Source organism: Plecotus auritus (assembly GCF_963455305.1).
Source record: "Plecotus auritus genome assembly, chromosome: 12".
In the NCBI taxonomy this organism is placed as follows: domain Eukaryota; kingdom Metazoa; phylum Chordata; class Mammalia; order Chiroptera; family Vespertilionidae; genus Plecotus; species Plecotus auritus.
Genome location: NC_137778.1, coordinates 29,933,964 through 29,960,929, shown reverse-complemented (window position 1 = coordinate 29,960,929; position 26,966 = coordinate 29,933,964). Strand labels below are relative to the sequence as shown.

Below are 26,966 nucleotides of genomic sequence, written 5' to 3'. Positions count from 1 at the left end.
AGGCGAGCCGGTCCGCTCCCTCCACGCTCTCCGGGAACGTTATTTTGTGTGTGTGTGGGGAGAGGGGGGGTTGCCTAATAAGACTGGGCGCAGCCGGCAGCGCTCGCTCGCTCCAGCGCTGGGGCTCCTGCGGTTACCCTCCCGGAGCACCGCCCCGCGCCTCGAGGACCGGGCTCTTCCCGCCGGCCCCAGCCGCTGCCCGTCGCCGCCCCGGGATTGGTGGCGGGAGGAGCGCCCCGCCCTGCTCCCCGCGGGTCTTGGAGGAGGCGGGGCGTGTAGCGATTAGGCGCCGAGGGTCGGCGTCGGGGCGGTGGGATGGCTGCGCAGGGCCCGGGAGAGGTACGGCTTGTTGGTTCCAGGCCTCGGGCTGCAGGGTGAGGAGTGGTGGGGACCCGGGTGGTGGGAGGCAGTTGTGTGACTCGCACCCCCATTACCACTCCAAGTTGGCAGGGTGCACTGTTACCGAAGGGCTGGTCGCTTGCTTCACCCCAGGGCCGTCTGCCGAGATTTTTGGTGGGAATGGTGGGGGTGGGGGTGGGGGGTAGGGGGTGGGAGCGGACAGCAGTGGCTGAAGCTGTTCAGGTGGGGAGCGTTTTGTTCGGAACTGTGGGACACTCTACGTTACAAGAGGCCTCTGCCACCACCCTACTTTTGGAAGCAATATTAATTGTATTTTTTAGCTTAAAAAAGGTAAACGTGCCACAGAGGCTCATACAATACGTTTTAAATCCTCACTGCAAGCCACGGGGACTGAGTGACCCTGGCCACCCCTGGGCTTCATTGGCGAGCACTGCTTTGTGAGCTGGATGGCAAAAGAGAAAATGTTTCTTGACGTTTAAAAAAAAGTTTTATTGCGATAATAACTTGCACACCATAAAATTCACATTTTCAGTGTGCAATGAAAAATACTGAGTATATTTACAGTATAGCCACCACCGCAATCTGATTTTGGAACATTGCCATCACCTCCCAAGGCAGCCTTGTGGCCCTTAGCAATTACAGCTCATCCCCATCTCCTCCTTCCCACCCCAGGTAGCCGCTAATCTACTTTCTACCTCTACAGATTTGTCTATTTTGGACTTTGCATGTAAGTGGAATCATACAATATGTGGTCTTTGTGTCTGGATTATTTCCTTTAGAATCACATTTTTGAGACTCATCTATGTTGTAGCATTTATCAATACTTCGTTCCTTTTGTGTTGCTGAATAATATTCCATTGTATGGATATACCACATTTTATTGATTCATTCATACGTCAGTTGTTGGACATTTGGGGTGTTCCCGCTTTGAAGCTATGTTCCCACCAAGGCTGCTGTGAACAAGTCTTTGTGTGGACATATGTTTTAATTTCTCTTAAGTAGATACCCAACAGTGGAATTGCTGGGTCATATGGAATTCTCTGTTTAACTGTTTGAGAAACTGCCAAACTATTTTCGCAAAGTGACTGCACCATTTTACATTTCTGCCAGCAATAGGAGGGTTCCTGTTTCTCCACATCCTCAACACATTATTATTGCTGTCCTTTTTATTATAGCCATCATAGTGAGTGTGAGGTGGTGTCATTGTGGGTTATTATTATTTTTTAATCCTCACCTGAGGATATTTTTCCCATTGATATTTTTATTTCTTAAAATATATTTTTATTGATTTCAGAGAAGAGAGTGGGAGAGAGAGAGAGAAACATCAATAAGAATCATTGATTGGCTGCCTCCTGCACGCCCTACACTGGGAATTGAGCCAGAAACCCAGGCATGTGCCCTGACTGGGAATCGAACTGTGACCTCCTGGTTCATAGGTCGATGCTCAACCACTGAGCCACTCGGGCCAGGCTCCATTGATTTTTTAGAGAGAGTGGAAGGGAGGGGGAGAGACAGAGAAAGAGAAACATTGATATAAATGAGACATACCGACTGGCTGCCTCCTGCTCACACCGGGACTGGGACCCGGGGCCAGGGATCAAATCTGCAAGGGAGGTATGTGCCCTTGACTGGGAATTGGAATCAAACCTGAGACCCCTTGTCCGAGGGCCGAGGATCTAACCGCTGAGCACACTGGCCAAGGCTGTCATTGTAGTTTTGATTTGCATTTCCCTAATGACTAATGATGTTGAGCATCTTTTTGTGGGCTTACTGGCCTTTTGTATAGCTCTGGAGAAATGTTGATCAGGTCGTTGGTCCACTTTCTAATTGGCTTCTTTATCTTGTTATTGAAATATACAGGTTCTTTATATATTCTTTGTCTTTTTTAAAACACAGATAAGAGATTTCTCCAGGCCAAGCAAGAGAGTGGAAACTCCCTTTAGGGTGGTGTTGTCCAGATTCCAAAAACAGGGTTCTCCATTAATGAGCATAGATCGTTATCTTGGACAAATGACCAGATTATTGTTTTTTGCGCCTCCAGGACTTCCTCTGTACAATGGGGTAATAATGTACAGCTCTTAAGAGCTTCCATTGAGGAGCCCATGAGCAATGTATATGAGCTGTTAGCACCTGGCAAGCCCTTACAGGCATCTTGGAAAGATTTATGCTGGGCCTTTGCGTGGGAGGTATTGGTGCCTGCCTTGTTCCAGAAGCCAGTAGACTTTGCTGGGGATTCCATGAAATTGGGACAAACACCCACAACCCTGACTCTGCCCGTAAACCCCTCTCTGTTTTTATTTTCCGACCTATACCAATGTCTCTTAATTATCTTAATCACTTTTGGTTCTATTTAAAGTTAGCTGCAGCGAAAGCTGTGGTTTCCTGCTACAGCTGGGAACAATTGAGAGAGTTACCATTTTCTTTAAAAATTTAATGTTTTAATTAAACGTTTTAAGCAAAGGAAAGAAAAAACCGTTTCCTAGGACATTGACAGCCTTCGTATCTGTAGGAAAAGAACCAAGGCTTCCTTCGGGGTCACAGACCCGCGTTCCCTCAGTATCGTTTATAATTGTAAGGAAATCATCTGATGTCCTTGAACTGGGCCTTCCCCATCTGTAAAATGAGAAGTCAGTACTCCTCAGGGTCATAGGAAAGGGCCTTCGAAATGCATAAAATGAAAGCCAATGGCCACCATTTATTGAGCTCTTGATACGGGGCAAATGCTTTAAGCGCAGCACCGCCCTTCAGCCTGGTGATGGAGGGCATAGGGCTCATTTGACAGATAACATGTGCCCAAGGGCTCTGGGCTGGACTCTGAACCACATCCCTACAAGCCAAAGGCCCCGTGCTAGCCGCACGCAGACCCCCGTGCGGAGGTGGGTGTTTTTCAATATTTTTGTTTGTTAATCCTCACTTGAGGATATTTTTTCCCCATTGATTATTAGAGAGTAGGAGGGAGGGGGAAAGAGAGAAAAGCAGTGATGTGAGAGAGACACAGCCGATTGGTTGCCTCCCATACTTGCCCTGACTAGGATCAGGGATCAAACCTGCAACCCCCAGGTACATGCCCTTGACTGGGAATCGAACCTGAGACCCTTTGGTGCCTGGGCAGATGCTCTAACCACTTACCCACACCGGCCAGGGCAAGATGGACGTGGCTTTAAATGTGCTCATGGTAACTAGTTTCTGTTTGCTGTTACAACAAATTTCCACTTGTTTAGTGGTTTTACAAAAACAAAACTCCAGCTCTGTGGGTCAGAAGTCTGACATGTCTCCCTGGGCTAAATCCAGGTGTCAGCAGGGCTGCTTTCCTTCCGGAGGCTTGAGGGGAGAACCGTTTCTTTGCCTTTTCCAGCCTCTAGACCAGGGGTCCTCACACTTTTTAAACAAGGGGACAGTTCACTGTCCCTCAGACCGTTGGAGGGCCGGACTATAGTTTAAAAAAAAACTATGAACGAATTCCTATGCGCACTGCGGCCCCGGGATGAGTCGGCTGCTAAGCAGGACAGGCAGCGGCACCCGGCGGGCCGGATAAATGTCCTCGGCGGGCCGCATGTGGCCCGTGGGCCGTAGTTTGAGGACCCCTGCTAGACTCTAGAGCAGGGGTGGGCAAACTTTTTGACTCGAGGGCCACAATGGGTTCTTAAACTGGACCGGAGGGCCGGAACAAAAGCATGGATGGAGTGTTTGTGTGAACTAATATAAATTCAAAGTAAAGGAGCTGAGGGGAGAGCAAGAGAACCGGATAGAACAGCCGGATCCGGCCCGCGGGCCGTAGTTTGCCCAAGGCTGCTCTAGAGCCTAGCGACTGCCTGCATGCCCTGGCTCGTGGCCCCCTACCTCTGTGTTCAGTGCCAGCAACAGTGGTCCCGTTCTTGTCATAGTGCATTGATTTAATCTTGCTTCTGTTGTTACATCCTCTATCTGACCCTCCTCTTTTCCCCTCTTTCACTTTGTTTTTTTTTTTTTTTAAATATATTTTATTGATATTTCACAGAGAGGAAGGGAGAGGGATAGAGAGCTAGAAACAACGATGAGAGAGAAACATCGATCAGCTGCCTCCTGCACACCTCCCACTGAGGATGTGCCCGCAACCAAGGTACATGCCCTTGACCGGAATCGAACCCGGGACCTTTCAGTCCGCAGGCCGACGCTCTATCCACTGAGCCAAACCGGTTTCGGCACCCCTCTTTCACTTTGAAGGGCTCCTGTGAGTACTACATTAGGCCCACCTGGATAACCTATTTTTTTTTTTTTTACCCTCACTTGAGGATATATGTTTATTGATTTTCTAGAGAGAGGAAAGGGGAGAGGGAGAGGGAGAGAGAGAGAAAGAAACATCCATGTGAGAGAGACATCAATCGTGTGCCTCTCATGCCCGCCCCAACCTTTTGGTGTACAGGATGACCCTCCAACCAATTGAGCACCTGGCAAAGGCTGGATATTCTGTTTTTAAAAAAAGATTTTAAGTTGATTTTTAGAGAGAGGAAGAGAGAGAGAGAAAGAGAGAAACATTGATGTGAGAGTGGAACATCAATCGGGTGCCTCTGCATGACCCCCACCTCTGCACGCTCCCCACTGGGGATCAAGCATGTGCCCGGAGGGCATAAGAATCAGAAACTTTTTGGTAAACAGGGTGATGCCCAACCACTGAGCCACACTGGCCAGGGCTGGAGAATCTATTTTAAAGTCGGCTCCTTAGCAACCTTAATTCCCTCTGCAACCTAATTCCCCCTTGCCATGAACTAACATATTCATGGGTGTGATATTGTGATTTTTAATAGGAAATCTGTAGCCTGGCCAGCGTGGCTCGGTGGTTGAGCATTGACCTATGAACCAGAAGGTCACGGTTTGATTCCGCTGGGTGCACCTGCCTCATTGTGGGCTCGATCCCTGGTGTGGGATCTCTCTCATCATTGATGTTTCTTTCTCTTTTTCCTTCTCCCTTTCTCTCTGAAATCAATAAAAATATATTTAAAAAAAAAGAAGAGAAAGAAATACGCATTTGGGCTTTGTCCAGTTCCTGACACAGCTTCTAAAACCTTTGGAATTGCCTAAGTGAGGAGAGCAGTGAAGGCATCTTTTGTTATGTTAACGAGGCGACTCTGGACAGCCCCTAAGGAAGGGGCCTGGTTGGCAGGGGACCCAGATGATTAGAGGGTTGCAGTTTTCCCTGGTTCACCCCTCTTTCTGCCCCTCCTCTGGGGCGGGAAAAAAAGCTGGAGGTTGAACCACTTGCCAATGCCAAGGATATAGTCCATCTTGCCTATGTAACGAGGCCTCCATAAAAACCCGAAGGACAGGGTTCGGAGGGCTTCTGGGTTGGTGAACAAGTGGAGGTTTGGGGAGAGTGGCTCACCTGGAGGGCCTGCACGCTCTGCACCCTTTCCCCATACCTTGCCTTAGGCCAGTGGTCGGCAAACTCATTAGTCAACAGAGCCAAATATCAACAGGACAACGATTGAAATTTCTTTTGAGAGCCAAATTTTTTAAACTTAAACTTCTTCTAATGCCACTTCTTCAAAATAGACTCGCCCAGGCCGTGGTATTTGGTGGAAGAGCCACACTCAAGGGGCCAAAGAGCCGCATGTGGCTCTCGAGCCGCAGTTTGCCGACCACGGCCTTAGGCATCTCTTCCACCTGGCTGCTCCAATCTGTGAGTTGCTCTAGCAAATTGATGGAACCCAAGGAGGTGGTCTTGGGAACCTCCAGTCAGAAGCACAGCTGTTAACCATAGCCCCTCACCGACGGAATCTCACACTCTTCCCAGGTAGATAGAGTTAGAGTTGAGTAGAGTCGGTGGACACCAGCTGATGTCCGGAGCATTGCTTGGTGGCATAGAAACCCCACATTGGAATTGGAATCCTAAATAGGTCCCGGGATTGGTACGCGGACCACCGTGGAGGCCTGCCACAGTACCTGCTCGGTAGTTAAGTGCTGGTGGATGTTCCCGGCATGCCTCTAACTGTGGCTGCTTGGCTTTGCAGAGGATCCTGTTGGGAAGAAACTGCAGCATATAAGTCACTTCCTTTTGTGACAAACAAGCCTCCTTCCACAGAGCCTTCTCTTCCTTCTCTTCCTGCCTCGCGGTGCCCAGAGCTTAGGAGTCACCCCCAGCGTTGCTTGCCTGCTGATTAACAATGACAAAGGCCCCGTGGAGGGCTTCCTGGTTTGGAACCTGAGTCTGGGAGGAGGAAGGGAAACCCTCTGTCAGAAAGGGGGCTGGGGGCTTGGGCAGGGCCCTGCTGCTGATGCCCAAACGTTTGTTGGTGTTCGGGCTTGGGAGGTGAGACACTGAGACCTGTTTTGATAGGTTCTGGGGCAGCAGTGACTTCCGACCCTCAGCTGAACCGTTGGGGAAGAAGGGAGTGTCGGAGAAGCAGAAGTCTCTGAGTGAGTTAGCCTGGGGGGGGGGGTGGTTGGTGCTGGGACCCTCCGTCTATATGTGGATCTTATTTAATCTACTCCGTTTCTGTTCCTGCATGAACTCGGGACCCACCTAGATCCTGCCCTTGCTCCAGTCAGCCACCACCTTTCTGTACACCTGGCCAATGCGCCCCCCTGCTGCTGCCCTGGTCCAGCCCCCCCCCCCCCTCAACACACACATCACTGTTGCGTTTGCTGCTCCTAACGCCGTGCTTCTCTTTAACGCTTACCTTCTTTCATTTCACCCTCCCCTGTCTCCAGAGTGATCTTTCTAAAACCCAGCTGTTGATGTCACCTCTCTGGTGAAAACCCTCCACTCCTCGCGGCCCGCGGATTTCACCATGTGGCCTGGCCTCCTCTCTCACACTCGCCCTCGTGCACGGTGCACTCTAGCTGTTCCCGACCACATGCAGCTCCCCCCAGGTGCCAGGCCTTTTCATAGCTCCCTGCCTTTGCATGTGCTGGTCCCTCTGCCCGGATTCCATTCCACCTCCCCCCTGCTTCATGTTAACTCTGAAACGCAACCCCCTGGATCCAGACACTTCAGAATATCTCATTGAGAACACTGGCTTCCAGGTATGCTGGTGACGCTCTGTCCCCCACAGAGCGAGCTCCCGCCTTGAAGGCAGTGATGCCCACGGCCAGCACTAATCCCCGGGCCTCTTCCGTAGCACTGACAACTGCTTGCTATGTGGTTGGGTACGGTGTAGACAATCATTGCTCACAAGGGGGGAGGGATGCTTGTGTGTGTGTGGGGGGGGGTGTTTTCACATTGAAGAAAATGGGTCACTTATCACATGCTTCCCCTCCTTTGAATCTTCTCACCTTACACCTGCCTTTTTAATGCTGTTTTTCCTCTTAGGATTCAAGAAGCGGGAGAACCAGGTGTATGTTGGCAACCTTCCTCTGGACATCTCTGAGGTATGCTTCGTTCCGCTGCTTCTCTTTTTCGGTCTCCCCCATATGACATTAATCGGCCAGCAGCTGAATGTCACCAGCTTTAAAGACACTTTAGAGCTATGGGCGTGCAAGCAGTCACAGGTGGTGACTGGGCTGACCAGCTCTTCCCAGTTTGCCTGGACTTCCCTGGTTGTAGCCTCCTGTGCGGTTCGTGCCCACTCCTCCCACGTGAACCGGGATGGCTGGTCACCCCACTTACTGCTTTGGATGGATGGAGGGGCTGCAACGAGGCGGCTTGTTTCCAGGAAGGGGCCTCCTTAGAGTTCCAGTGCCCATGCTTTGGGCACGGGGAGCAGTCGGGTCTCAGCCAAAGCCTGCACCCAGTTCACTTGGAAATGGACCAGTGGAGTCAGTGGTTGTGACACCTAGAGAGTAGAATGTAAGCACTAGGGTTTTTGAACCCAGGAATTTCATTGTCTATTTGGGGAGGCCGAATGAACAAACCTGAAATAATTATAGAATCACACAAGCATTTAGAATGTGTAATACGTGCATTGAGTTCAGATGGAAGGAAAATGGAAGCGTAGTCTACTGAATTGAAGCATCTCCTGACTTTTTGGGGAGCCTCTACTATATGCAAAATAATGTGCTTGAAGTTCAGCAAGCACATTAGAGACACAGCCAGGTCTTGACCCTCAGGAGCTCAGATGTGGGAGTATGAGAGAAGTCATCTTTGTGGGCCTCCTGGTGCACGCGAAACATTTAAAAAAATTTCCTGTTCTCTGTGCCCCCTTGCCAATCAGTTCAACTCAACCGCTCTGCCCAAGTTGTATTTTATTCCTTTTGTATCACTTGCTGTATTTTAATTATCAGGCATGCTCCAGGAAATAGGCTGAATGCTTCATTTGTGTGGTTTTGTTAAGTTCGGGTAATAACTCTGGGCGGTGGGTGTCACCTTCGCCCTGGCGATGAGGCATTAAGGCTGCGTTCTGTGGGAGGTCCAAGTACACAGACCTGGTGGGGTCAGCCAAGAGCTGCATCCGTATCTAGTTGCCCCCAAGTACCAAACCACATAATCGATAGGACATGTAAGTAACTCGCCATGATAAAAGTGGATCTATTATGGTTTTCTTAATCTGACAAAGAGAGAGGAAAATGACATTGGAACACAGAATGAAGTAATTTCTGTTGACCCAATAAATGAAATCCTATTCAATCAAAGGGGTCGTGTGGGGGATTCTTGGCACCTGATTCCCCTTCCTCTTCTTGGCAGGCTGGTAGAACCTGCTGCTGGACAGCAACGGGACGGGAGCCCCTGCAGGCAGGTCCTGCGGTGGTCAGTCGGGGGAGGCAAGGTGCTGAGAGGCAAGGCCTGGTGAAGGCAGCCTTCAAAATAAAAACCCTCTTAATGCTTGGAGGCAGAACTCTCCGAGGATTTCTTCACTTCCACGTAGGGATCGCTCCTCTCCGCCCCACCAGTGCACCCCGTTTCAAAGTGGAGCCTACTTCAAAGGCCAGCACCTGGCCTTTGGCCCTCATCCTTCCACAGGACACCCACGGCCTCTCCCACAGACCTGTAAACTCAGACCAGCCTCCTAGGAAAGACGTCAGCTAATGCAGTAGGGTTCTAGAAAGAAAGTCCTAAATGTCCTGTGGAGAACTGTGACTTGACTCAACTTGCAAACCAACAAAGTAGCTTGTAGCAGTTTCACAGCTGTTGGTAGAAGATGCAAGTTGTGGGTCAGAGAGGAAGGCCGATTTATTCCTCCTAGCAATAACAGCAGCCAGCATCTTCTTTCATTGCATGAACATTTTTTATTGAGATAGAAATCACGTACCATAAAATTCAGTGGCTTTTAGTATATGCACAAGGTTGTGCAAACATCTAAATTCAAGAACATTTTCATTATCCCCCAAATAAATCCTGTACCCATTAGCAGTCCCTCCGCCCGCCCCCTTCCTCCCAGTCCCTGGAAACCATGAATCTACTTTCTGTCTCTCTGGATTTGCCTATTCTGGACATGCCATAGAAATGAAATCATACAACATGTGGCATTTTTTGTTTTCCTTCACTTAGCACATTTCCAGGGTTCAGCCATGTTATAGCACATCTCAGCACTTCACTCCTTTTTTATGACTGAACTAGTGGCCTGGTGCACAAAATTCGTGCACATTAAAAGGGAATTAATTAGAGGGAATATTTTAATATTGCTATTTGCCCTTTCTCTATAATAGAAGTGTCAGAGATTAAAGAAAATTAGTTAAATGTATATGAAAATCTCCCTCCTGTCAGAGTCTGGGGTGCACCGCAGGAGCCAGAGTCAAGTCCCCACTCACCCACGTGCGCCTTGAAATCGTGCGAGACCCAAACCTGGCCAGCCCCACCCCCATCAAGCCCCGCAGGGCGGGGGGCGCAGCCTCAGGTCTCCGTCAAGCCCCACTAGGTGGGGGGTGCGGTCTCGGGTCCCCCAGCGCGGCCTCAGGTCCCCCAGCCCCAGCACTGGGACAGGGGCATGGCCTCAGGTCCCCTGGCCTGGTCTCAGGTTCCCCTGCCCTGGCGCGAGGGCGCGACGACCATTTGCGTATTAACTCTTTATTATATAGGATGATGTTTTATTACGTGGATATACCACAGTTTGTTTATCAACTCATCATTCAATGACATTTGGTTTGTTTCCACTTTTTGGTTGTTCCCCATAATGCTGCTCTGAACATGGGTGTACAAGCTTTTGTGTGAACATATGTTTCAGTTCTCTTAGGTATATCCCTACCAGTGGAATTACTGGGTCACATGATAGCTCTATGGTTAACTTTTTGAGGACCTACCAAACTGTTTTCCAAAACAGTTGTTCCATTTTATAGTGGCACCAGCAATGTATGATTATTCTAATTTCTCCACTTTCTCGCCAAAACCTCTTTTTTACTATAGCCATCTAGTGGCTGTGAGGTGGTATCTCATTGTGGTTTTGATTTCCTTAACTAATGAGCATCTGCTCATGTGCTTATTGGCCATTTGTATGTCTTTTATTACATATCTTTATTACAGGATGTTGTTATAATTGTTCTATTTTACGTGTTAATCTTTTAAGAATATTTTTATTGATTTCAGAGAGGAAGGGAGAGGGAGAGAGAGATAGAAACATCAATGATGAGAGAGAATCATTGATCGGCTGCCTCCTGCATGTCCCCTACCGGGGATTGAGCCCGCAACCCTGGCACGTGCCCCAACTGGGAATCGAGCCGTGACCTCCTGGTTCCTAGGTAGGCAACTCAACCACTGAGCCACGCCAGCTGGGCTATATGTTAATCTCTTACTGCGCTTCGTTATAGATTAGATTTTATTATAGGTATGTATGTACAGGAAAAAACAGTATATATAGGGTTTGGTACTGTCTGCAGTTTCAGGCACCCACTGGGGGTCTTGGAATGTACATCCCGTGGATAAGGGGGGATAACTGCCATACAAGGGGCAGAAAGAAAGTCATGGTTAGGGCTTGTCTTCAGATTTTAGGAGTCCCGAGTGACAACTGTTAACAGTAGCAGCATTTGCTGGTGGGCTGGCCTCACCGAGAGCATTGGTTGAAGGCCCGTGGGTGGAAAGATGTTGGCAGGGTTTTGTATTTTGCTTCTGTATTTGTGTGTGTGTGGTGGTGGTGGTTTTTCTCTCCTCTCACCCTCAAGCACATTTTCTGAAAAGCAGTACTTCCTGAATCTGCTCGATACCATTGAACAGTAATTTTTGACCTTGGCTGCCCATGAAAACCATCTGGGGAGCTTTTAAAAAATATTGATGCTTTAATCCCAACCCCAAAGAAAAGGAACTGTCCAGCAGGATCTCATTTGCAGCCAGCATTGCTAGGGCACAGGGCTTGGCGGACTTTCTCCGCAGAGGGTCAGATAGTGAATATTTTATGCTTTGCAGATCGTGTACCTCTGTCGCAAATACTCTACTCTGGGATAGTAGCCTGAAAGCAGCCTAGACCAGTGGTTGGCAAACTGCGACTCGCGAGCCACATGCAGCTCTTTGGCCCCTTGAGTGTGGTTCTTCCACAAAATACCACAGCCTGGGAGAGTCTATTTTGAAGAAGTGGCATCAGAAGAAGTTTAAGTTTTAAAAATTTGGCTCTCAAAAGAAATTTCAATCGTTGTACTGTTGATATTTGGCTCTGTTGACTAATGAGTTTGCCGACCACTGGCCTAGACCATAAGTAAACGAACGTGTGTGTGTGTGTGTGTGTGTGTGTGTGTGTGTGTGTGTGTGTGGTTGTGTTCCAATAAAACTTTATTGATAAAAAGGTGGTAGGTTGGATTTGGCTTGAGGCAGTGGTTTCCTGACAACTGCTATAGGAGATACAAAAATATGAAGTAGTTCCCTCTTTTACTTTGATAATGGTAAAACCTAAAAAGAAGACAGCTGAGGTTTTGCAGAGAATGAAAAGAATGTAGGATTTGAAGTTAGAATCCCTGGGTTCAAATCCTGACTCTAAATCGGCTGTGTCGTCTTAGGGAAGTCCCTTAGCCTCTCTGATCCTTATTTCATGCTTCTGAGAATGAGGACAATAATAATGTGTACTCTACAGGGTGATTTTAAGGATCAAATGGAATAAGGTTGGTGAAAGTGCTTTGTAAACGGAAAATGCTAAGCATATATTGCTTGTACTGACAAATTGGCTTGTTGCTCAGCATCTTGTAGATTCATGTGTAATAAACATTAAATATTTAAAAGTAAAAGCAAATTAGAAAATTTGAATTTAGATGTAATATCAACATGAAGACTGGGAAAAATGAGTTATACATAATGTATGTCTAATTTCCTCACCCAACAAAGTGACTTTAGATTGGTAAAAGCTGCTTTTAAAAGAAGATTGTATAAATGTCACACATGTTTTTTTTCCAAAACAGAATTTTCTGGGTAAAAATAGTTTTTATCACGGTTGTGGAATTTCCAAGGGCAGTGTGCTGGGAGGGCCGGAGGAAGGGGCAGTGAGGAGAGGTGCAAGTAGGAGTGAGGAGTGGAGGCCTGCGGAAACGCTTCCCGGTGGGCCGTGGGAGACATCTGGGACCTTAAGGAAAGCATTTCGTCCTGGATTCGATTCCCGGTCAAGGGCATGTACCCGGGCTGCAGGTTCGATCCCCTGCCCCGTGTGCGGGGAGGCAATTATCCATGTGACTCTCTCACATAGATGTCCCTCCCTCCCGCCCACCCTCCCTCTGCCCTTCCTTCCCTCCTTTCCACTCCCTCATGGTGAGGACTAACAAAACACACAAAAAAGCAAAAAAAACACAAAAAAACAAAAAAAATTTTTAGTAGGGCAGGAGGCAGACTGCGGGCAGTTAGGAGGGAGTGGGCAGAGGAATCAGAGGCGTTAGGAGGAGCTGGTCTTTCTCCAGGTGTGGCAGAAAAGAGGAAAAGTAGGGTGTAGCTCAGAAGGCCCTCAGGGTCCTGAAGATGTTCGCTCAAAGAAAGGGGGTGGGTGGTGTGTACATGCACTGAGGGCCCAGTGGAAGGAGTAGCCTCTGGGAAGGGAGGCAGCCTGAGGGAAGGGGAGGAAGAGCTGAGAGCAGGTGTGGCGAAATGCCCAGAGAGGGGGAAGGTGACCCTAGCTCTGGGCAGCGGAGGCCAGGCTACAGTGAGGAAAGGGGGCAGGGGAGACTTGCAAAGAAGGGGTGTGAGCAGCTGGAGGGGAGGCTGACCGAGACAAAGGTCCTCTCCCCCGCATGCTGCCTGTCCTACCCCTGTCCTGACCTCTCTTACCCAGACTTCACTCGGCCCCAGGGTCTGTTCCCTTGATTGTCCTGTCTGTGGCCCCACTGGGCTGATGAGCTTCATTTGGAGGCAGGACATGTCTTTCTTGCCTCTGTATTTGCATCACTCAGCACAAACCTGGCACACACAGCCCCCATAATAGACTTTTCTTTCTTTTTTTAAAAAAATATATTTTATTGATTTTTTACAGAGAGGAAGAGAGAGGGATAGAGAGTTAGAAACATCCACGAGAGAGAAACATAGATCAGCCACTTCCTGCACACCTCTTACTGGGGATGTGCCCGCAACCAAGGTACATGCCCTTGACCGGAATCGAACCTGGGACCTTTCAGTCCACAGGCCGACACTCTATCCACTGAGCCAAACCGGTTAGGGAATAATAGACTTTTCATGAAGTATGTGTTCCGTTGATGACAGATGAGCTGGTTGGGGATCTGAAACCTTGAGAACTAGCTGTAAGTTTTGTCTCTGGGTCTCTTTCTCTTTCAAACCCCAAAATGTAGGAGGAAATTCGGCACCTTCTGAAGGACTTCAACCCTCTCCATGTCCACAGGATCCAGAGCGGCTGCAAATGGTAATGACTGTACTTCCTTTGTTTTCTTCGGGAAGCGGCTCCTTTCCTCTTGGTCCATTCTGCTGATGCACTGACACTGCACACTCGCCGTTGCGCTCCCAAGTCCGCACCCACTGGGACTTGGCCCGGTGACGTCGGGAGCCCCCGAGGCCTTGTCTTGCCCACACAACCTTGGCTGAGGAGTCCAGAGACCTGGGTTTAGTTTTGGTAACATCCTTGCTCTGTTTTATGACTGGAGGTGAATGGCCAAACCGTCCTTAGCCTTGGTTGCCGCTGGAAACCGGGCCTACTCCTATTTCCCCTTTCTTATTTTCAGGGCAGTGAGAGTGCTTTGAACCTTTGAGGGGAGTAGTAGGAAAGAAACCCAAAGGCATACGTAGCCAGATGGCGTTTAGCGGTAGAGTCAAGGCACACTCATCTTCTGATCCCAAGCCTGGGCCTCAGTGACTTGTTGGCGTGTCTGCAGCGCCCCCCTCTGGCTGGGAGGGGAGGAGAGCACCTGCGTTTGGGCTCGGTTGCCTCCTGCAGCTCTGTCCTGAGATGTGCTCAGAGCTGCCCTGTGTCCTTCCTTGCAGCTTCGCCTTTGTGGACCTGGGCTCCGTGCAGAGGGTGGCGCTTGCCATCCAGGAGCTGAATGGGACGCTCTTCCACGATCGAAAACTGTGCGTGAATTCCAACAGAAGCGCTCCCAAGAGGACCCCTGATGTGGCCCCGAGGCCCCAGGAGCTGCAGGTACGTGTTCCAGGCTCTCCATGCTGGTGGCTTGTGCGTCCTCATCAGGGGGCTGCGGACCTCCTCCTTCAGTCTGGTTTTACTGTGGATGAAATTAGGGGACCTTTTTGTTGTTGTTGTTGTTAATCCTCCACCTGAGGATGTTTTTTTTCCGATCGATTTTTAGAGAGCGAGTGGGAGGGACCCGGGGGGGGGGGGGAGAGAGAGAAACATCGATGTGAGAGAGGGGGGCTGGGACTCAAGCCTGCAACCGAGGTACATGCCCTTGATCGTAATCGAACCTGAGACCCTTTAGTCTGTGGGCTGACGCTCTAACTACTGAGCAACTGTTCTTTTAATAGACACTCTCAATTTGTTGTATGTTTCTGGTCAGTTTCCAGAGTCCTGAAATGGTTGTCTTTATTTTTGTTTTTAACCCTCACTGTAGGATATATTTTTATGATTTTAGAGAGAAGAAAGGAGAGAAGGAGGGAGGAAGGGAGGAAAGGAGGAAGAGAGAGAGAGAGAGAGAGAGAGAGAGAGAGAGACATCAATCAGTTGCCTCCCAACTAGGGATTGAACTCACAACCTAGGTATGTGCCCTGACTGGGAATTGAACCCAGGACAACACTCCAACCAAATGAGCCACTCAGCCAGGGCCTGAAATGGCTGTTTTTCGCAATTGTGACAAGTTTTATCATGCTTTTTGGGGAGAGGATTTATCAGTTGGGATATTTTTGTAGTAAAATTGTTTTCAAGAGGAGGAAGATACAATTAGAGAATCATCTTCAGTAGTGCAACATGCACATCCAGGAAGAGTTAGGTCGACATGAGGGAGAAGGTATCAAATGACATCAACTCTCTCAGGAGGAAAGGAATGAGTTTCCAGAGGGAGAACCACCAATGAGCGCCCAGGATAAGTGACGGGAAAATAAAAATGGACACCAAGGCACATTGTAGAAATATTTTAGAATTCTGGGATAAAGCTTCAGAATGAGGATCTACATGGAAGGGTATGGAATTGTATGGTGTCATTGAATTCTGCAGGAAGATGATGTCCAACCACAAATCCATTCTCTCTCTAAAAAAAAAAAAAAAAAAAAAAAAAAAAAAAAAAAGTAGAATCTCAGAAATGTATTCCTCATGTACCTGTTCTCAGAAAGCTACAGAGGGATGTGCTCCAATAAAATGAAGCAGTAAGCTAAACAATGAGGTGATCTGGGAGATCCAACCCAGTAGAGGGGTCTGAGACTTCCAAGATGATGACAGAGGGGTAGAAGAGTTGTTCAGCAGCCAGCCCAGGACAGAGCAGGATGGTGTGAGACTGCAGGATAATATTTGCATGAAGAAAAGTGGAAAATTGAGTGGAGAGGTATTATAAAGAGCCATTGGTGGGTGGGAAAACTGAGCCAGAGATGAAGAAAATCCAAGTAGTAAATGGAGGAAGGAAAAAGCATAATACCTAATACATAACTTGATTCATCTGTGATTGGTGTTTACCTCTCTTTCTATATAAAAGCCTAATATGCTAATTGTCCCTCCGACCATTCGACTGTTTAACCAGTCGCTATGATGGACACTGACCACCAGGGGGCAGATGCTCTGACAAGTAGGTTAGCTTGCTGCTGGGGTCCAGCCGATCAGGACTGTGGGAGACGGCGGACATGCCCTGGAGCCCTCCCACGGTCCCTCCCCGGCCAGGGTGGGGTCCTAGATTGCAAGAGGGCACAGGCCAGGCCAAGGGACCCCACTGGTGCACAAATCTGTGCACCGGGCCTCTAGTAGTTACATAATAAAGAGAACACTGGCCCTAGCCAGTTTGGCTCAGTGGATAGAGCATTGGCCTGCAGACTGAAGGGTTCCAGGTTTGATTCTGGTCAAGGACACTTATGTCGGTTGCAGGCTCGATCCCTGGCTCTGGTATGGGCGGATACAGGAGGCAGCCAGTCAATAATGGAAAAACATCCTTGGGTGAGGATTAAAAAAAAAGAAGAGTTTGGGCAGGGAGCAACGTAACCAGATTTAACCAATTTACATTAAAACACCAACTTAATTGAAGTATACTATTGAAGTATGGCTTCCTAAAGTTTGATGAATTTTGACATATGTAATGTCAGCAGATAGTCATTGGTGCCAATTCAAATACCAACAGGAATCCACCATTTGGGGTGCAGTGAAGAAGGAAACGTGCGTGTAAACAGCTCCACATTAGTGCAGCATGGCTGCTGCTGTGCAAACAGCTCCACCGTGCTGCAGGGCGCCGTGAGGCTGCCGAGCCAGGTGGCCCTGGGGCCAGGCCTCTCTCCAGCTGGGCAGCTGCCCTCTGCAATGGCCCGCTCTGTGAGCGTCTGCCCCAGGCCCACTCTGCCATGTACACTGTCTGTGCAGGCCGGCTCCACTCTGCCTCTCTGAACCATCTTCAGCCAGTAAACCCAGTTTTCTGTCTTAGGTGGAAAATGGGCACCCCCAGAGCCAGAGGGGAGCTGGCTTAGAGCCAGAGGGGAGCTGGCTTAGAGCCAGAAGTCCCCGCTCCTTGTCTCTGATTGGTCAGAATGGAGCTGCCCTGATTGGTTGGAGCTGTGCAGCTCCAATTGGATGGGGAACGCCTCAGTCCTATTGGTTGAAATAGGACTCCGAGAACTTTTAAGGGCTGGCTCAGATGTCAGAAGCGCCGTGCAGGCAGGCCCTTCAGTGGAGACTGGCGGCTCAGCGCAGAGCCTTCTCTGTCAAGTGCTGTTTGCGTGAGAGGCCTCTGTGCAGAAATGGCGGCTAGGCTCTGTTTTTTTTGTTGTTGTTGTTTTAAGACCAAGTAGCCACCAGGAGCCCTTCTTAGTCCTCAGGGTTTACAGTATGAAGCCACATAACCACTACCACAATCCAATATGGAACACTTCAACCACCCACCAGGTTCCCCCGTGTTTTCCCATCAGCAGTCCCCCTTCCCGTCCCTGGCAACGCCGACCGCTTTCTGTCACTTCAGACGAGGGTTATCTAGTTTTTGGCCATGGAATCGCGCTGTCTGTGCATCGCTGTGTCTGGCTTCTTCCACTCAGCAGAATGTGACTGAGATTCACCCGTGCGGTTGCACCATCAGCAGTTCTCTTTTCATTGCTAAGTGGTATTCTGTGGTACGGACGTGTCAGTGTTTGTCCATCCATTCACCAAGATTTGAGTTTTAAAGGGACCCTGTAGAATAGCTTCCAGGGACCAGAGTGGAAGCAGGAAGACCTGTCACAGGTGCCCCAGATAAGAATGAAAGTGTCTTGTCACGCCCGCCCCAGTGCTGTCCTGCCAACACGCCCAGCAGGTGCCCGCCTTGGCCTTGGACCTGCTGTCTTCAGCCCCAGGGCTCTTTCCCAGGTATCTACGGGGCGTGCCTTGTCACTTCATTCAGGTCCCGCTTAGCGGTCACCCCCGCCTCCCATCCCGCCCTCTTCACCCCTGCTCCTTGCCTGTGTCTTTTCACTGCTCTTGTGGCCCCGTGGTGGCACACCCGTTTGTATGCTTACTGCCTGCCGCCCCCGTCAGAGTGTGAGCACCTAAGGGCAGTGTTTGGAATGTACACAGTTTATACGTATTTGTGGAGCGACTGAATGTGGGCTTCCTGAGAACAGGGTCTGCGTCATTCGCCTTCGGCATCAGCGCCTGGCACGTAGTGGAAGCACGGAGTGCATAACCTCGAGGAGAGGAAAGCTGTGGAGGGGTGACACTGTAAATGTTACGTTTCCACCAAGACGCGCCGTGCAGGTGGCCCGCGTGCAGTTCCCTGGGTGGGGTGAGAGGCCGTAAAGACACATGGCCCTGGTGAGCAGCCGCAGGGCGGGTGTGGCCGTGAGCAGACCCAGAGGCTGCGGGCAGGGAAGCTGCCACTGTTCCGAGCGAGACATGAGGCCTGCACCCCTGCTGAGCAGTGGACCGAGAGCTTCTCCCTGGTGTGTGTAGGGCAGGGGTGGGGAACCTTTTTTCTGCCAGGGGCCATTGGGATATTTGTAACATCATGCTCGGGCCATTCAAGATTATCCACTTAAAAATTAGCCTGCTATATTTGGTCACACGTTTAATTAACTCACTCCTAATGCCTTGGCAGGGCCAGACCAATTGATTTTGTGGGCCTTATGGGGGCGGGGGGGAGGCGGGCCCATGGGTCCGCAAAGCCAATCGTTCCCCACCCCTGGTGTAGGGGAACCAATGGACCCTCCCATCCACCCCAATGCTTTCTGGCTACTGACCTTTGTGTGCCCGCTGTCTTCTCCCCCACTGCTCAGACTCGCCAGCATCGTTCTGGAGTCTGCTGCCTCTTAGGACACTTGACCAGCTGGTAGCAGTGCCCGGAACAAAGGGAAGAGCCCATTCACAGCTGGTGATGGATCTGGGCATGAGGGTTACTGTGCTTGTAGCAACAAGAGAACTCAGTTTAAATCGTCTGGTTTGGCAGAGATGGAGATGCTGCCCTGATCTCTGTAGCGTCCAGGTGGCCACTTTTGTTACACACGCATCTTGACATTTGAGCTTGTTTTTGGGTGACAGGCTATGGTGGCTGGATGATAATTACATATTTTCCTCTGAAACTTAATCTCACAAACTGTCACAAAAGGCTTGTTATATTTATCTCTTAAATCCGTGGTCGGCAAACTGCGGCTCACGAGCCACATGCGGCTCTTTGGCTCCTTGAGTGTGGCTCTTCCACCAAATACCACGGCCTGGGCGAGTCTATTTTGAAGAAGTGGCGTTAGAAGAAGTTTAAGTTTAAAAAATTTGGCTCTCAAAAGAAATTTCAATCGTTGTACTGTTGATATTTGGCTCTGTTGACTAATGAGTTTGCCAACCACTGTCTTAAATCATTAGGGAGTAATAATGAGACAGAAATGGTTTAAAATGTTTACATATTGATGATAACTTTTAGCTTGAAGCCGCTGCTGAGAATTGGTTCTCGGGATTGGTATTTGGAACTGTCTTAAGAGATCCTATATAATAAAGAGGTAATATGCAAATTGGCCATCACTCCAAAGATGGCCAGCAGGGGAGGGCAGTTGTGGGCGATCAGGCCAGCAGGGGATGGCAGTTGGGAGGGACCAGACCTGCAGGGAGGGCAGTTGAGGGGGACCCAGGCCTGCAGGGGAGGGCATTTGGGGGCGACCAGGCCTGCAGGGGAGGACAGTTGGGGGGGACCCGGCCTGCAGGGGAGGGCAGTTGGGGGCAACCAGGCCTGCAGGGGAGGACAGTTGGGGGGAACCCAGGCCTGCAGGGGAGGGCAGTTGGGATCGACCAGGCTGGCAAGGGAGGGAAGTTAGGGGTGACCGGGCCAGCAGGGGAGGGCAGTTAGGGGTGACCAGACCTGCAAGGGAGGGCAGTTGGGGGCGACCAGGCCGGCAGGGGAGCAGTTAGGTGTCGATCAGGCTGGCAGGGGAGTGATTAGGGGGTGATCAGGCTGGCAGGCAGAAGCAGTTAGGGGCAATCAGGCAGGCAGGCAGGCGAGCGGTTGGGAGCCAGCAGTCCTGGATTATGAGAGGGATGTCCGACTGCCCGTTTAGGCCCGATCCCGGGGTGAGAGGATGGTTACAGGTGCAGGGCTCCACTCCTGGTTCCAGAACTGACAGGGCTCCTTCACTTTGGGCCTAAATGGGCAGTCGGACATCCCTCGAGGGGTCCCAGATTGGAGAGGGTGCAGGTGGGGCTGAGGGACCTCCCTCCCCCCATGCACAAATGTCATGCACCGGGCCTCTAGTTTTCAATAAAAAGTCCCTTGTGCTTGGCTGGAGGGCAGTTGTTTGCACGGTCACCATGCTTTGCTGCAGGTGCACAGGTCGGGCAGGAGGTTTCACATGCAGATCTGACTGGTCTCCTTGGTCGACAGGGAGTTAGCCTCTGTGGAGGGTTCACTCTGCAGGCTTCTTTCTAACCGCGGTGCTGTGTTTAATCACAGCAGCAGGTGCTGTTACTCTCCCGTTCTGCAGATGAGGACCAAGTCACTAGCTTAAAGTGAAGGAGCCCTGTCAGGTCTGGAACCAGGAGTGGAGCCCTGCACCTGTAACCATCCTCTCATCCCGCTTCTGTGTGTTAAGCACCTACTTCATGTCGTGTCCTGAACAAACACGAGCCCAAGTAAACCTTCACATCAGTGCAGATGTGATTCATGGAATGGAAGAGGAAACGAAGGCTGAGAGAGTTAATAACTGGCCCCAGAAGTTACTAACTTCTTCCTTCCTTTCTTCCTCTCTCCCACCCTCCCGCTCTCTTTTTCTTCCCTTTCCTCCTTCTCTTCCCTTCCATTAATCCAGCCATCCACCCCATCCATCCATTCATTCAACATCTGTTTACCGAGAGCTTAATAGGCACTGGGGAGCGTTCTAGGCCCCGGGCTACCTCCGTGTAATTGTCAGAAGACAAATGTGATTCTTATTCTCATGATATTTATGTTCCAGTGGGAAGAGACCTACAATAACCAATAAATAAGAAAATGCCAGCCCCACGTACTAATTAAAATAAGCTGATGTGATGAATGTGAGGGGGATCACTTTTTTTTTTTTTTTTTTTGAGAGGGCTCACTTCTTTAGATGGTTTTTAGGGAAGCCTCTTTGTGAGGAAGTGACGTCTCACCTGAGATCCGAATTGACAAATCAGAGCCCATCCTGCAAAGACAGGAAGAACATTTAATTTCAAGCAAATGCCCCAAGGTGTGATGTGGCGGGAGAAGGGGCGGTGGGCAGAGAGGAGCCCACTGGGAAGGAGGGTCATATCATGGCATCCTCGATGAGCCAAAGAGTCTGGATTTTACTTTTAAGCACAGTGGGAAGATGTTGGAAGGATTTCATCAGGGGAGTAATGTGAATTGGATTTTTGTTTGTAAAAGATCATAGCTGCTGGGTGGCGACTGGGTTATGGGGCCAGGGTGGCAGCAGGGACTCTGGACACGGTTGCTGTGGTCCTGGGACGAGGTGGCAGTAGCTCGTATTGTGGCGAAGGGAGGAGTTCGTGGGTTCTGGTGTGTTTTGGACGAAGAGGTGGCTTGGCTTGCTGATGCGTTTGATGTAGGCAGCCAGGGAGAGAGAGGGACTTGGCCCGAGCCACCGGGTAGATAGTGATGTAATTTGTGAAGTTGAGGGAGCTGGGCGAAGCGGCTTCTGCAGGGTCCAGTTTAGACATGCTGAGTGCGTGTACCTCTTAGTTGTCCAGTCGAGTAGACATCTCTCTATGTCAGTTGAATTCCAGAGAGTGATTGAGGCTGGAGTTCTGACTTCGTGTTATACTGTTGATTCCTAAACCCACAGAACTGGGGAGGGCCTTGGGGAGAAGGTAGATGGAAGAGAGGAGCAATTCCCTGGGTTGGCCGGCATTTACTGGTTCAGCTCCTTTCAAGGGCCAGCCAGTCAGCCTGGCCAGCGTGGCTCAGTGGTTGAGCGTCGACCTATAAACCAGGAGGTCACAGTTCGATTCCCGGTCAGGGCATACGCCCGGGTTGTGGGCTTGATCCCCAGTGTGGGGCATGCAGGGGGCAGCTGATCAATGATTCTCTCTCATCATTGAGGTTTCTAGCTCTCTCTCCCTCTCCCTTCCTCTCTGAAATAAAAAGATATATATTAGAGGGCCAGCCCGTGAAAGATAAGGAAGACCGGATGTGTGCAAAGTCAAGGAAGGCAAGAGGAGCAGTGTTTCTCGAAAGAGGGAGTGGGCGGAATAGCGCAAGTGAGTTCAGAGCGGAGAACATGAGGATTCAGCAGCTTGCAGGTCATGCTGACCCTGTGCGAGCCGTTCCAAGGCAGCCTGATTGGAATGTGCTGCAGGGAAATGTCAGGTGGGGAAGCAGACAGGACTCGAGACAGCACTGCCCGTGACAGAGCAGAGAAAGCTGGCAGCTAGAGGGATGTGGGGTCAAGTCAGGGTCTCAAACATGGATAACAGAGCATGTTCCTGGTGGGAGACATCCTCACGGGAGGGAGGGCCATGGGGGAGGAAGAGGGCATGCCCTCAGGGCTGCTGCCCTTGAGAAGGCGAGAGGGTGCGAGACCCAGAGTGTTAGAGCAGGCCCCTGGTGGCATGGTAGCAGGAGGGATGGCAGAGAGGGCGGGTTAGGGGTTTGCATGGAGAGAAGGGGTGGGGCCTCCCGTCCCCCGGCTTCCGGTTTTCACCTGATAAAGGGGCAGGTTCGTAGTAGGTGGGGTGGGGAGTGGGGCGGTCTGAAGAGGCGTGAAGTCGTCCATTTGGCAAAGAGGAAAGGAAGCTTACGAGGGGGCTCACGGTGGGACTGTAGTGTGTGTCCACGAGAGAACAGGGGCCACAGGTGCTCGCCGCAGCGGTCGGTGGCCAGAGCAGGGGAGCAGCAGGGCGGGCAGAGACATGGCTTTAACCAGGGGTGAGGGTTTTCCAGGCGAGGACAGTGGAAAGGAGAGCCAGCGTGGGTTGGGGGTGCAGGGTTGTAGTGAGGCGTAGGGCACCCAGACCTTTCTGTCTCCCCGTAACCCGGCTTCCAGTGTAACCATTCTCACCTCTTCTACTCCCCACCTCCCCCCGCAAGAAGGTCCAGCAGGGACCCCCAGGCTCCGCAGTCTGGACTTTGGGACTGTGAGTCCTGCTGGGGCACCCCTGCAGCCCCTCCCTCCTCCCTCCTCCCTCCCCTGTTTCTGAACGCCTTCTCATGGTTTGCTCTCGGGATCCCAGCGAGAAAGAGAGCGTGAGGTGGTGTCTCAGAACTCAGCGGAAGGAAGCCGGTGGCGGTGCAGGGGCGGTGACACTTCGCCTCCAGGTCCACTTGGAGCGACTCGACATACAAACCAATGAAATAACTGCTGCCGTGCCTGAGCGATGCCGTGTCTTCTTCTCCCTAGGTTTCGGAGAGGGCTTCTGGTCGAGGATTTGCCAAAATCACTGGTGAGATCCCGACTCCCCAGGACGTGTCTTTGCAACTCCTGACTCACTTCTCCCAGCCTCCCTTTCAGCTCTGCCCCCTGTGGGCCTCTCCGTGGGGGAAATCCCGTTTATTCCTCCAGGATGCTTTCTTGATTAATGACTATCAGGCAGCACATCCTCCTCACCCAGCTGAAGATCTAGGCAGGCGTCCTCAAACTATGGCCCGCGGGCCACATGCGGCCCGCCGAGGACATTTATCCGGCCCGCCGGGTGCCGCTGCCTGTCCTGCTTAGCAGCCGACTTGTCCCGGGCCCGCAGTGCGCATAGGAATTCGTTCATAGTTTTTTTTTAAAACTATAGTCCGGCCCTCCAATGGTCTGAGGGACAGTGAACTGGCCCCCTGTTTAAAAAGTTTGAGGACCCCTGATCTAGAGGCTGAGATGCGGAAGGACGCGGCCACATGGCCCATCCTGTCCTGCCTCTGAGGGTGGGGCCAGGGCATCTTGGAGGGCAGGGGCCAGGGCATCTTGGGGGGCAGGGGCCAGAGCATCTTGGGGGGCAGGGGCAGCTCTGGTGCCTCTAAGACTCAGTCTTCTGCTTTCCAGCTTATCTACAGCTCACCCCTAAAGCTCCTGGTGACCCCCAAGAGACAGCGAGACCGAGGACACCCTTATTTGCAGTCCCCATGGAAATGAGGTTAGTGGAGGGGTGCAGGGCCCCCCAGAGCAAGTGGCGCCTGAAAACATCATTCCGTCCCTAGAGGGTGGGTAGGGGTGGTCCCCGTGTGGGCATGAAGTTCTCAGGAGCTCCTGCACCAGACCCACAGGGACCTAAGAAAATCTGTTTCCGTTCTGGGGCAGTGAAGGCCTGTGACTGTCCCCTACCCTGGGTCCCATGAGGCCATCATGTCCCCCACATCTTCTGCTTGAACAGTGGACACCATTCGTAATGTCAGAGATGCCAGGATCATCCCGGACGGGAAAGGGCTGTAGGATGAGTGGTTTGTGTGTTTTTCCACAGCAGCAAGTGAGCCTTAGGTGATAAAGTTAGTGGGTGGGCGGCTGGATTTGGCATGAATTAGACACAGGAGGAGCGGTTTGGGGGTTGGAAACGTGTCCTGGATTTTGGACCGTCCGCACTTGCTTCAGGTCGAGTCGGCCCAGTGAGGGCTCTGGCCCCCTCTGTCTGTGGAAGCCTGGGTGTGTGTGTGTGTGTGTTTTCCTCCAGAACCGCCCCCCCTCCGCCCTGGTGCTGCCTTTGTTCTGCGTTATGGACTCATCCCCTCCCTGGAGGGGATGGACCTGACCCAGGGTGACCGTCCTGCCTGGCCCTCCCAGCATCCTCCAGGACCAGGTTGGTCACCTTGCTCACTCGTTCACCCCATGCTGCGCTGTCTCCCCCAGAGGCTCCTTCCTGCTGCTGCTCCTGAGGGAATGCTTCCGCGACCTGAGCTGGCTGGCCACCATCTGCCGCCCGGGCGGGGACGTGGGGCTGCTGGTGACCAGTGTTGTCCCTCAGACCCCGTTCTTCTGGGCCATGCGCATCACGGAGGTATGGGCTTGTGGGGGGCCCCCGTGGGCTCGGTGCCTTCTCGCAGAGCCTTCCTGGGGTGGGTGTGGTGATGGGCCGGTCGGCGGGGGAATCCAGACGAGTGCGTTCTAATCCCCGGGTTCCGTGTCTTCCTCACTCCCGCCTCGGACCTTGGTTCCCTTGGGGCAGATCTGTGGTGCGGGCATAGCAGGTGACATCTGCAGAGACAGATGTGGGGTGTGATGCAGGCAGTGAGGCCCGTGCCCATGTGCCACCTGCAGACTCTGCACCAGAACATGCAGGCGCTGTTCAGCACCCTGGCCGAGGCGGAGGAGCGGCAGCCCTACCTGCAGGACACAGCCGTGCAGCGCGGGGCCCGCTGTCTGGCCGAGTACCACCTGGGCACGTACGGGCGGGCCTGGAACAGGTGTGTGCCCGGCAGGGGTGGACGGTGTAAGGGGGACGGGGTAAGAGAGGCTGGCGGACAGCCACTCCTTCCCCTCTCCCTCCGTGGGACTCTGGTTTCTTTCTTTCTTGCTGCTTCCTCCCCGAGATCTGTGACTGATCACTTCTCTGCCCGAGGAAGGGGAGAACGAAGGAAATCTGCTCCGTTAGCCTTGACCTCGGAGCCTCTTTGTGAAGGACCGTTATGCGTGCCACCAGGTGGAACAGCCCTCCGTTCCTCCCTCCCTCTGGCCAGGTGCTGGGTAGTGGACCGGGTGGATACCTGGGCTGTGGTCTTGTTCATCGATTTTGGCCAATCGGCCACCGTCCCGGTGCAGTGCCTGCGCGGCCTGGATGGTGATGACTTCTGGACCATCCCCCCTCTGACTCAGCCTTTCATGCTGGAGAAAGGTAAGATGCCCTCCGACCTCCTCCCAAGGCTCAGGGATGGGAGATGCTGTGTCTGCCTCCAGGACCTCAGTGGGGGAGGGTGTGGGGGCAGCCGGGGCCCTCAGGGTACCCTTAAGCCTCTAGTCATTTGATCTTTGCCCGGTTTTTGGCATCTGCCTCTTGCAGAGCTGCCTCTTGGGTATTAGTTTTCACACCTGGGCTCCGCGGCTGCAGCAGGTGCTGTCCAAAGGCTGAGCTCTCTGGGTGCAGGGAGGGAGGGCAGGCTCCTCACCCCGGCTTCTGCCAGAGCTGCTGTGTCTAAAGGAACAGCACGTCAAAAGAAGACCCAGAGGCCAGTGCGCTACACCTAACCATTTGTTTTCAAATTCTAGTTTCCTTCTCTAACAGAATCCTTTCCCAACGAAATCTTAAGCAAAACTCAGTGTACATAAAACAGATGAAAGCTGAGCTGCTCTGTGAAAGGGTGAAAGAATGTTTTGGGGGATCAGGAGAAGCAGAGGTGAAGACAACAGACGGACAGACACACTCACTCCCAAAGTGTAGGCCCAAGGCTCCCACAGCCCTGGGAGGCAGAGGGGAATGGTGCCTAGGGGTCAGGACCACCCCCCCACAGGTTATCTTGGGTAATTGCATGAAGGGCCCCCCCCCACCCCGGCTGCCCAGCCTGTGGGTAACGGCCAGGGCCGGGGCCAGGGCTCTGGGGTTTGAGGCAGGCTGAAGCAGACTGCGTGGGTGTTGGGGATGGCCCCAAAGAGCAGCTCCCAGCCTGTCAGAGGGGCCAGAGTGCCCTACCCAGATATGGGCTGTGCTCAGCTCCCTCCTGGACTTAGAGATGGCCCCGAGCGGTCAGGCAGGCGGCGTATGAGGAAAACAAAGCTCAGAAAAGTGAAAGGCACTTCCTCACCTCTCACAGCAAGGAACGGGCATGGCGGGGGTGGAAATGAGGTCTGACTTTAACATGGTCGGTTTCCTGCATAGGCAGTCCCAGGATTCGGAGGT

The 26,966-nt window shown here is 51.6% G+C and overlaps 1 protein-coding gene across 1 annotated transcript in view; it reads left to right on the top strand.

Annotated features, from left to right (window-relative positions):
• IL6R (interleukin 6 receptor) overlaps positions 1–26,966 on the top strand; it is a 101,499-nt gene that overhangs the window by 72,825 nt on the left and 1,708 nt on the right. Inside the window, exons 10-18 of the mRNA XM_080649013.1 lie at positions 6,674–6,753; positions 7,649–7,707; positions 13,957–14,027; positions 14,603–14,759; positions 23,561–23,603; positions 24,188–24,278; positions 24,986–25,133; positions 25,394–25,539; positions 25,813–25,967. Of these exons, the coding sequence (XP_080505139.1) occupies positions 6,674–6,753; positions 7,649–7,707; positions 13,957–14,027; positions 14,603–14,759; positions 23,561–23,603; positions 24,188–24,278; positions 24,986–25,133; positions 25,394–25,539; positions 25,813–25,967 (950 nt within the window). The remainder of the gene's footprint in view (positions 1–6,673; positions 6,754–7,648; positions 7,708–13,956; positions 14,028–14,602; positions 14,760–23,560; positions 23,604–24,187; positions 24,279–24,985; positions 25,134–25,393; positions 25,540–25,812; positions 25,968–26,966) is intronic.